This window comes from Acanthaster planci, linkage group LG18, assembly GCF_054643075.1.
Source record: "Acanthaster planci isolate LZ-2023a linkage group LG18, COTS_SCS, whole genome shotgun sequence".
Taxonomy (NCBI): domain Eukaryota; kingdom Metazoa; phylum Echinodermata; class Asteroidea; order Valvatida; family Acanthasteridae; genus Acanthaster; species Acanthaster planci.
The window spans coordinates 12834484-12846397 of NC_141794.1; the positions used below are offsets into that span (position 1 = coordinate 12834484).

At 39.6% G+C, this 11914-nt stretch overlaps 1 protein-coding gene across 4 annotated transcripts in view; it reads right to left on the reverse strand.

Moving 5' to 3' along the window:
* Positions 1–11914, reverse strand: part of LOC110985686 (uncharacterized) — an 80876-nt gene that overhangs the window by 59333 nt on the left and 9629 nt on the right. For all 4 annotated transcript variants that reach the window (XM_022246883.2, XM_022246885.2, XM_022246886.2 and 1 more), the window contains exons 2-9: positions 11571–11735; positions 9116–9209; positions 5824–5968; positions 3820–3962; positions 1815–1942; positions 1212–1409; positions 722–933; positions 456–586 (exon numbers count right to left, since the gene is read on the reverse strand). In XM_022246883.2, coding sequence (XP_022102575.2) covers positions 456–586; positions 722–933; positions 1212–1409; positions 1815–1942; positions 3820–3962; positions 5824–5968; positions 9116–9209; positions 11571–11636 — 1117 coding nt within the window. In that variant the 5' untranslated portion in view covers positions 11637–11735. The remainder of the gene's footprint in view (positions 1–455; positions 587–721; positions 934–1211; positions 1410–1814; positions 1943–3819; positions 3963–5823; positions 5969–9115; positions 9210–11570; positions 11736–11914) is intronic.

The following is an 11914-nucleotide window of genomic DNA, read 5'->3' on the forward strand; positions in this document are numbered from 1 at the left end:
AGTTGAGACCATCACAAGACCACACACAAAATCCGGCATAAGACCAGACACAAGGCCATGCACAAGACCATGCACATACAAGACCAGTCACAAGACCAGTCAAAAGTAACGGGGTAACAAGGACAGAGAAATGCTTTTGTTGCCGTTCATTTGAATAGCTTGTGACTTCACTTTAGACTGGAGGTCTTGTGTTGGTCTTGTGTGGTCTTGTGAAGGTCTTAAGTGGTCTCGACACTGGTCCCTACCAGAGTCTGTGGGTTTTCCTCCCACCTCTAAAACTGAACATTTCTGCATTGTCTTCTTCACACATTATCATCTTGTAATTGGTGCTAAATGCACTGTTGGATTAACAGATATGCATTCAAAAATGTGCAAAGTTCTTTCATGCCACATCATGCAAAGTTATGGTCAGACGAGTTCCACTACACTAGCTAATCATGTCTCTATTCACCTACCCTGAAAGTCATTCAGAAATTTGCCCACGAGCTTGAAGAGACTCTGTCCTCTGGAAATGATGTTGGTCACATCCTTCCACCATGTCGCATTCATCAGTTGCATATCTAAACTTTCCATGAGGCTTACAACACTGTCAAATTATTCAAGAAGGTTATAGGGTAAAATTACTTTAAGAAACCCTTGCGAAAGGATTTTCCATCAATTCAAATACTCAAAAGAACAGAGAAGTGACTGAATAAAAGGCATTGTAGACGTCCACACTTACATATCCAACTGTTTCTCCAGTGTTCCCTGCTCAAATTGTTTGAGCAACTCTTGGAATGTCGGCACCAACTTCACAACTTCCAGCAAGTTGGGGAGCCCTTCCACAAACTCCCCCAAGTTCCCGATATTTTGCAGCTGTTCAAGGAGGACGCCTGCATTGTCTAAGATGGCCGACCAGTCAGTCTGACCAAGTGCCTTCAGGAACTCCGAAAACTAATGCAAAAAAGGAAAGTTTGAACTTTTAAAAGTTAGAAGAATAGCTGAATGGGCAACTTAATCAAATGCTTCTTAGTCAGCAGAAAACTGTCCTTAAAACTCAGTTAATTGGATCTACATGTTCTTCCAAGTTTCCAATATTGGGGCAGTGAACAAGTAGATGCCCACTTCTTGAAACAAAATAAGGAACAGAATTTTGCATGGGTTTTCTTCTCAGCTAAGTGGTGAAAGACACAATGCAGCTAATATTTTGGACAGGTGTTAGGCTTGAATACCTCATTGATCAGATATGGTACGTCCAGCTTTGTCTGTAACTCATCAATGATAATCGATATCTGGTCATCTTGGACACTGCACAGCGCCTGGGATACTCCATCCATATCAGTCTCCGGTGGGAATGCCAAGACCTTACTCAGTCTGGTGCTGTTGCAGACAATGCCTTTGAAATCAATGTAGCCAGTCAACTCCAGTAGCTGCAATCAGTAGAAACAGGTTACCAGGGAAAATGAAACACGGCAAACACATTTCTTTTCATTGATTCACAGGATTAGTTCTGCTGGACACTGGTAATTGGGCTCTGTGGTCAGGACCCATTAACTTCTGACAACACCAACTGGTCGGCTTAGGATTTTGAAGAATTTGATGCATTTTGATGGATTTGATACATTTTGATGGAGTTCATATATATTGTTGGATTATATTCATACATTTTGATGGATTTTACATTTTTTGAGGATTTTATAGATTGGGATGGATTTAACAGGTTTTAACAGGTTTGGCAGATTTTAATTAAGTTTTTAATTTTTAATCGATCTGATGAATTTTGATTGAATTGACAGAATATAGATTCCAGGATCATTAATTAATCAAGAGTTTACCTGATAAACATTCATCTGAGCACCAAGCAAGGCATCCACCACAGACCCATCAAGTCCTGCCTCCTGCTTGAGATATCGCTGGACATCACTGACATTATGAAAGAAGTCCCTTACATGATACTTCCGATCTGTGAAATAGTGACAAATTTTTTACTTTGTCATTTTTTTAAATTGACACAAACAATCAAACAAGAAGTTCAATTAAATTCAATGACACAATAAGCCTTTTGCGAGTTAAATTTGAATAAAATCTGGTAAACTGAGTTCTTTAAATTCACGTGAACATAACCATTTGACCTCTCCATACTAAAACCACTGTTGCCATACCTGGTGATTCAAGGCAAGCTTTTGCTTAGTTACACAAGAGACGCCTTGCAACAATACGCTGTTATGAATGGATAAGAAGGGCACAAAGGAATCAGTCCATTCCAGGGATGGTGGTCGCTGTGCGAAAGCTTGCCCCGAATCACAAGGTATAGCAACAGTGCCTTTAGTCTGGGGAATTCAAATTGTAATGTTAATGTGCAATCAGATAACTAAGTGCACCAGATTTTATTCAAATTTAACTCGCTCAATGCTCCTGCACTCCTGCAAATTCAAGCATACATGAACATTTCTTAAAGCACGAAATGTGTCAACACAATTACATCTGTTAACAGAGTGACTTAGGTGATTGGGCTGATCACTGAAACAAACCTGAACTTAAGGGCCTTACGACTAAAACAAAGTCTTGTCTTTTGAAATAAACCTCTGGTGTTAGACACTGAGGCATCACTAGTGTAAGTGCATATACAACTGTACATGAAAACACCATGAAGTGAAAGGATATATTTTTATCAGCAAAGTGCAGATCTATGGGGTCCTTATGCGTGAATTGCTCAAAAGCCCTGAAGCAGATGTATGTACATCTGTTTTCTGAATCCTTGCACGACTGAAAAAAAAAGGTTCCCATGGATTTTTTTCTTGCAGTGAGTACCCTGGGTTCAAAGAGTTCACCTCAGTCTAGTCTGAGCAAAATTTGAAAAGGTTTTTTTAAAGTTCACCCAACCTTCATTATCCTAGTCTTTCTCACAAGGCGTTAACTTAAAGTACAGAATACTGGAACCTATTTCCTCAATCACTACAAAAGCTCTATTGTGAAACGGTTTACTTTGTGTTTTTACATGTACTCTAGAAGTTCCTGCATGGTATATGTCTCATGGTAACTTAAAAGAATGTGTCTAATCACGTTGGCTATACATGGGTTTGACAATGTAACTTTTTCCTAGAAACATGAATGTTCGTTACAAGAAAGGACTGCACTACATGGTGGTGAATTTTGAAAAGCAGGTGGTTAAAGCAAGGGCTACGTACTTTTCAGAGAAGTTTTGATTTTCTTTGTAAAAGTTCTTTCTTGTATTATTAGGAATGAAAACAATAAAAAAAGACTGGGACCTGAGCCTGTCCTCGTTACAAAGTAGAATGTTGTTGTAACAGTTCTCTTATTAACGAGGTTCAAATATAGTTAGTGCCGATCCCCCATGCTTTCAATTAGTGTTCCGTGAAACCTCAAGCAATATTGAATGCACATCCGGACCATTACCTATTGACTGTTATGACAAACAAGGACTTGACTTTTCTAGAAATCATCGAGTGAAATGATTGCATTGTAACTCAATGCATCACTGAGCACTATGTATATCCTGGAACAGAGGTAGAATTGGGTCATGGACACAGTGACAGCAGACAATAGGCAGGATATTTGGAGCAATTTTACACCAGTTCCCACAGTATTGTGGAGTTTGTAGAATACAGATTTTTTTATCAAACATTTTTGCAGTGGGGCTGGGGCGGGAGCAGAAGTCACAAGTTCTTGATTTTCAAAACATGAACTTGCAAATCGAAGTAATAGCTGCAATCAATTAAAATCGGTAAGTGGTGTTTAGGGAAATAATAAGTCAGAGATGATGTCTGGACGCAATAGGAGTCAAGCGAATTTTGTTTCGTGAAAGATTTCCTTTCTTACCAGTGAAGTTTGTCAACGATTCTGAGTCCAAGTCCTTGCTGAGCTCAGTGAGTGGCTTGATGACTTCCGGCAGATTCTTCAAGGATTCGACCGTTGAAGTGTTGTTGAAGACGGAATTCAGACTATTTGCTATCTGAGCAAGTCTGTGCGAGAGAGAAAAAACGTCTCGACTTATTTTATAAATTAACAATCGGGCGGGGCCCACACTTGGGTGACTCAATTGTTCCGCTTTCGCAGGTGTGCGTGGAATAGTGTTAACTTGTCTCTCACCGTGTAAGATATTTAAAAAAATGTGCAAACAACTTTGTTCGGCTTCCTTTGAACTTCAAGATGTGCCGTGAATAAGAATGCTAACACAGCCGTGTTACAGTGAGTGCTAGTTATCTTGAGGGTAAAAACAAGTGTCGATAAAAGCGAGCAGGGAATTCAAGGCGTCCAGATTTCTCAGCGCCCTCTGTTCACGCGCACAGGCGAGGAGCTTCAATTTCGTTGTAAGCCCATTTTGAAACACTGGATTTTTTGCACCCACAAAGATTTTTTTTCAATCAAAAAGACTTCAATTCGAGACGTCATTGAATAAAGTATATGATCAGTGCCACAGCTTCTGTTTGTGACTTGAAAGGAATCAGGGCGTCCGCCGTTAATTCTATGAATGGTAGGCCTACTCATGCAATTGCAACCAACGCTTTAGTTTTTGGCTCAAACCGAGGGGAAAAGGCTTTTAAGTTCATGCCGCTGATCTTGTCCCGAATTTCCCTACACCCCTCCCCCTCCAAAAACATTGGAAAGCAATAAGCTTAAGAATTGCAAGGGGAAAGCTAGTAAGTTTACCCCCTCCCTACAAAGTCAAAAATTACGAGAACGCCCTTAATTACAGCCTAGCTAAGGCGATAGGGACCAGCGACTTGTCGACAGCACATCTTACAATTTTCAAATGCGGCGTTTGTTTCCGCTTCCATAGAAAAATGTTTAATACTTTCATGCTCTTTCTCATCCATGCCATCCAGAAACGAATCTGCTAATATCCAAATAGATCATGTCATACAGTTCCGCGAAATTAAGTGACCGGAGTAAATAAAAAAAAATACATGTAGGCCTACGGTGACCCCTAGCCCTTTCTGATTCAAGGCTTTGCATTGCAACACCGTTCAATATTCCCGCTCTACTTCCGTCTGAGCTCTTTGCACGCGTACCTGTTTCATGGTGGTACGGGGAGTCCAAGGTCAAAAGGACACATTGCTGAAGCATACAAAGCGAAACTTTCTCCCGCGACTGCATGCCAAGGGACTATAGGAGTACAATATCGTACATGCACTCTTACCTGAATTCTTTGTTTAAATCTACAAAAAAAAAAACTTTCACAGACTTTTTTCCCGTGCCTGTTGTATGTCAAGGAAAATGTACATTTATAGGTCTATACGATACTCTTGCGTGGTAAAGAAAACCGTTAAAAGCCAAGTTGGGTCATGGATGATGTGATAATGATTGGGAATCGAAAAGCTCTTGGAAACAGTCCCAGTACCTTGCTTGGAGACCATTCTTTTGTAGCCTACAAATTTTTTTTAAAAAGTTAAAATCGTTTCAGAAAGAAATCTCCACTTAGCCCTCCCCCAAGTCAAAACTATGCAGGATTTGCACGAGTAAAGTACATATATAAGTTAATGAAAACTACAAGTGGTGTTATCAGCTGAAGACATTGAAACTACCATGATGATTACAGTCGACAGAAGGTTTGAAAGTAACGGTTATGCAGGCTTAGAGTCTGGAGGGGATTTTTCCTTCTTCTTCTTCTTCTTCTTCTTATTATTATTGTCTAAACCTTTTTCACCCGTGAAAAATTCTATGATAATAATGAAAGTCCCCACATCGTTTAAAACGTTTAATTCGGAGAAGAAAAGGCTACATGTACCCAGGGGAAAGTGTCCCTTTGTCCCCCAGAAACCACTCCATCCACGTAAGGTGCTGCCCCCGTCCAAAGAGCACCTTCAAAGTTCAACCTCTTACCTGGCCTGTTTGAGATACGGTGGAAGCTCGTTGCCGGTCAGACTGCTGTTTGTCTGGGTCTTACAAGACGTGCTAAGGTCGCACGTGAACGACTGCAGAAAGGGTACCAGACCACTGCTCGGCATGGCTTTAGAGTCATAATGACCTGAGGGACAAGGATTGATACCAAGATGATACCAGTGGTGGGGGAAAACAAGGCCAGTTTCTGATAAAATGCCAGTTTTTCCGGAACAACTATACTGAAATATTTGGCAAACTCTCTAAATGTGGACGTCTTCCAGAATTCCGGACCTAGTTTTGGCTGATACCTTTCGACGGTATCGTGCATGGAGTTGAGCTGCACTGTCAATGAATAGATTCTCGAGCATCATTTTTGGGGGGATCGAAACATAATTTTAGAATATCAAAGCGTTTTTTCAGTTTTCCACAGTTTAAAGAGCATATCGATTTAAATTCACAACAGTATCTTTCTCCGTTAAATTTAACGAAGACAGAATCAGAAGGTAAGATACCGCGCCCAGGTGTGGGCGTGGTAATTGGCTTGAAGAGGATGAGTAAAGTTGGATCCTTGATCTTGCTTGCAATAATGTTTCAACGAGTATTGTATTTCGGTGGGCAATAACTGTTAATTCATCCAACATTCCCAAAGTTTGGGCATTAACTTGCAAAAGAAATAAAGGGACTATTAAACACCGTTGCCAAATTTTATAGGTTCTAGTCAAACTCTTTTCATTTCATTTCAGCGCAGGAAGAAGTGCCATGACGCAAAAATGCAGCCAACACGTGACGCAGATTATACATATTTTTTTAATGATCTGAAAGTTCCTGAACTGGTTTCCTCTGCAAACGGAAGTTTGAGAAGCTTCGGTGTTTTGTCCCAGACTCTTTGCCGGAATCAATGTTTTGCCTGAATTTGTAGCCTATTCTGGGCTGTGGCAGCAAGTGATAAGCATCGATCTGTAACAACAGAATGGCTTGTCCAAAGTTCCTGATGTCACTCACACTCGCCGAAACCTGAAATCCTGAAATCCTACTATTATTTGTTCCAAGGGAAGACAACTAGACCTCAAACACTAATTCCCTGAACTCAATTTCTCAAACGTTTTGATGGTATTTTTGGTATTGATGGAGTTAAACCGAACGTTTTCGATTAAGAGAGACTAATAGACGTAGGTTTTTTAATAAAATGAAACCACTGTGATTTATACCCTCAAGGCTACAATGTGATTCATTGGAGTAATCAATGTCACGGTGGTTACGTGAAAAGACAGCTAAGCGTGAACATCTGTTACCTGTCCTTCTCTTTATAGTTCCTCTTTTTGTAAAATGTGTGTCTATCATAATAACTATCCCGATTGATTTAAGCGAGGTTTAAAACAATAAATCCAAAACCAGACATTCTGGATCGATAGGAGTGGTACTCTATGGTTTCACTGCAATCGACAGCGATCTTGGATTACTCAAGTATGAAAGGTGCGACCATTGACCGCCGAAGCCACCGTGACCAAATTCCGCCGTATGTATTTACTGCCATCGTGAGTAATATTGGTTTACGCACGTATGAAACGCGTGACTACTGAAGTGGGGTCAGAAACCAGTGACGTACATGATAAAAGACCAATGAAGACATTTCCCACCCATTTGATGATGATTTCTGCCTCGTGCACGGCACGTCATGGACTAAAAATATGGGTTTAGGAGAATTCAACAAAGCTTGTAAAATGCGACACACTGTCACGAGAACTTCTGTCATTGAGTGAGGATCTGATTCGGGCGAAATTAGTGTCCTATTGAAGGTCGCAAGTTCAACAGGATGCTTTTTTATTCTCACACTGAGTCGATACGGCGTTCACAGAGCAATGGTGACATTGTCCTGCCATGATTTTTCGACGGCACCTCCACTTCCAGGCAAAATGAACACAGAATACATGATGTTACATTGTCTGTAACTTCTATTATATCGCAATAGGCCTACATGTTAACAGACTGCATGCTCGTGTGCTCTTAAATAAAACCATCTTACATTTCAATAAACTACTTCGATGACACCTTTCTGCCAGTATACCACTGTCTATAGAATACTGAACAAGGCTAGTGCTCAAGTTCAACATATTCTGCAGAAAAATTCAAGTTTGAATTAACTACACAAATAAAATGGCCTCGAGCTATATGAAAAATTACAATGAAAATATAATTTTCCCCCAGAACTACACAAGTTAGACGAACTAGGTGAGACGATGTGACTTTTCTGTCGGCATACATTTCGCATAAGTATTCCACTTCTGTGAAATGGTGGAGTTTTTTCACAATCACAAACAGCAGCCAAAACTGCACAGGTTACTACACGAACTTTACCCATCCAGGATTTAAAAAACAAAGCTTGATAGGAAAAACTCTAAAATTTGGCAGCTATAAACAAGTGTAAGCGGTAGATACAGTATATAAACATAATAAATTAAAACAGGGGATGAGAAAAAATCCAACCATCAAAATGCCAAATAAAGTTTAAAATGCATATCTGCACATATATGTACTCTAGTACCAAATTGTATTGAATTTTCCTTCCTATAACAGCACTGCCATAGTCTGTACAACCCCAGACATTCCCAGAACCCGCCCGGGCTCGTATCACCCTAGAGGTCACTCCACCGATGTCGACTTATAACCATAGATCCAACGACTCACGGTCGGAAATTCTTACAATTCGTTGAGCACACTAAATTCAATTCGAGTGTTTTTCAACATATAAACACCCAAAGCAATGTCAAAAACAGTGTAGATCCATGAACGTATATGGCGGGAAAAGGCCAGTGTAGTTTAAAATTCGTTTAACCTAACCCCTAAGGGTAAATCACATTGAAATCGGAGGATTCGGGACTGTTATGGGGTTTTAAAATTCGTTCACCAATTGAACACATTTTACAAAGAAGGAAACATGCTCCCTTCACATCGGCTAAAATAGTCCAGGGGTTCTTTCCATCAAGTGAGGACTTCATCAACAGTCAAAAAATCAGCAAGAACATTCTGAGTCATTTCAAACGTTCCCCGGTCATTTCAAACTAAAAGTGAAATGAGATATTTTCATTCCAAAATGACGTTATATACAATAAATTTCTGCATATTTTAACAAGAGGGTATGAACTCTACGGTATTCGGAGCTTTAAGGAATACTTAAAGATTGGTCGTCAGGCCAACACCAGTTTAATCCCGCGTTGGCGGCAGCTTTTAAAGTCTTTCTGATGATCCCATCAGATTAAATAATGATAAGATAAGATCTAATTAAGAAACTTACAGTTTGGTTTTGTCTGGGGTTGGAACCGCGTCCGAACTAATGCAATGGCCAGTAAGAGAAGGATTGGCCATAGCAGCAGAGTTAACGTCGAAACCTGAGAAAAATGACATAGCAAGAAATCAGTTTCATCATTGTTCTTTTTGATGATTATGGTTTGGATCACAAAAATCATAACCCACATACTTACCTCTTACCTCACGGGCACGGGGTGTCAAAACACCATTAACGGTTGGCGGGTGCACATTTCGAGTTTTAATCAAATTTGCGACTTTTACCGGATTTCCCAAATGTGTTTCTTTGCCTTTTCTTTCCCTTTTTTCTTTTTTTCCTTTTTAATTTTTCGGGTCCACCTTCCCGAAATACAGTAAGTTTCTTTACGACACACATTTGTCGAAAAAGATAAAAAAAGCCATACTGTAGTTACCAATTAAATCAAAGATGGCGAAACATTTGGTGATATTCAATGGCGGACAGTAGAGTGACCATCGTGGAATATATACCCGGCAGAAATTTTGAGAATAAGACCTCAACAAAGCGTTGAGATGACGCTATTTGGGTCTTAATCGGAACCAAGACAAAAACGAATCAGATATACGTAAAACGTCGGGAGGAAAACAGATTGACAGACAGTCTAGAGATCTGTGATTAATTGACAAAATGCAATTTTCTTAAAGTGGGGGAATTGTGATAGAGATTGTTAATAATAAATGAGAATGTCGTCTTTCACTGAGTGTATAAAGACCGACAAAAATGACAGCCGCACGCTGTTATTTTTACTTTGTTTTTTATATCTTTTCCAGCAAAGTTCCATAATAATTGTTCAATTGTGCAATCATGTGCAACTCTAAAGAGAAACGTTCAACACATCTCTGAAAACAACACCCTGGTGTCATTTTACACAGCAAGTATTTGATACTTGTGAGTTCCGTAAACAACGCTTTGAACAGAGTCACTTTCATTTTCATCACCCAATTATTTCGCAAATGTTTGCATTTTTCTATCGTACAACACTCTCACTAATGCGTCACTACAAATAATGAGCACCAAAAACTGTTTGTTTTAATAACAAACAAAATGAAACACAGAATGCATAACATTGAACATGTACATAAATCACTTTACAACATTAACCCAAAAGAGTCAGGTTATTTTTGGACCATCGCATTGCGGGGAGGAGGGGTAAATTACGCCTCCCAACCAAGAACTCAGATATCACATGCCCAGATCATAATGTCACCATACGCATGTATAAAAAAACTCATTATGCGCCTGTCCATATGTACGTGTGCGTTGCGTTCGGACGTCAAAATCGCATCGGGAGCGATTTCGACGGAAACGCAACGATTGGCCGCAAGTGTTGACGCGCATATGGAAAGGCAACCTTTACAGTAAAAATGTGAAGTTTCAAGTCAATGTAAGATAGGGTTTTAGTTTGAATAGGCCTACATGACCTCCGCAAACGCATCAGCCTACGTGCATTAAACATACAATGGAAAAAGTAGGGATTTTTGGCTATCCTGTCTTGCAAAAATGTGCGTTGGGTGAGAACAGTACATCGAATTGGAAAAAAATGTGCAACTGTTAAGAAATTTAGATATTTTGATGTGACTACAATATCGACCGGCCACTATGATATCACACCGTACTCGCCTTGACCAAGAACTGAAACGGTGGAATTGGAGATTGTGCAGCGGGTAACATTACAATTGCCATCAGTTCTGGGGTGACTACGATCACGATGATTGAAAAAAACATGTAAGATAGAATCCAGCCGGTATTTCTTAACATTAGCCTAGCTCGAGGCTGCTTTAAATTTATCGGAAAGTTTCACTTAGGTCTCTGGATGTATGGTCGATTTTGCTTTGAATTAAACGAGAGAAAAGGCGTTACAGTGGCCACTTATCTTCTGTTTAAAACACGGAACTCATTACCAGGGAAAATCAACTCACGCAGTATATGCGTGAGATTTCGACCTTTTAAATGCAGTAAACATAAACACAAGGTTTTTTACCACAATTTAATAAACATAATACCTAAGAGGCTTTCAAAACACTGGATGCTGTTGGATTACGCTGTACCTACAACTTTACTCTAAAGGACATCGGTTTTTAGTTTGTTTGCATTAATTATTAATATATTGATTCATTTTATAAATGTAATTTTGTAAGTACATGCAGTAATTTTTCTGACGGTGACCATTTTTTGGTGATGTTCATTTTATATTTAACCCATCATCGCCTAAGAACGTATAACACTTCGATGGAATTTGTTTCAAACAGCTATTTGACTACTTTGGGATAATCACATCAGAGGGTCAGGTTAAAAAAAGCAAAGGTTTAAAACATAGTTTGTCCCTTAAAATTACAAATCATTTAATTGAATGATTGCTTTTAAAACATAAAAACGGCAATTATATAGCAGTTAAGATAAAAATGAGAAAACATGAAATTCTCACCGGTGCTCGTAATCTGAGCTTGAGGTTCTTGCGCATGAGCAAACCTAACTGGCCCAAGACCCCCATGGTGTCTGTCCACCAGTGCGGCCACCAGTCTGTCACCTCCTGGCTCGACTCTGATCGGTTTTACTGCGGCTTTTAGCTGGTACAGACGAAACTACAATGCTGCCAGGAAAACGAGAGAAAAGAAAGTCAGGGAGAAAAATTCCGCTGGAGAAAAACTTTCAAATTTACAGTCTCACGGTTTCCTTTCTCTCCTATGTCTTTCAGGAAATGAGGGTAAATTTCATATCGCTGGGCAGATATTGCAGTCTCGCGGTAATGATACTTTCAAAAACATCTCC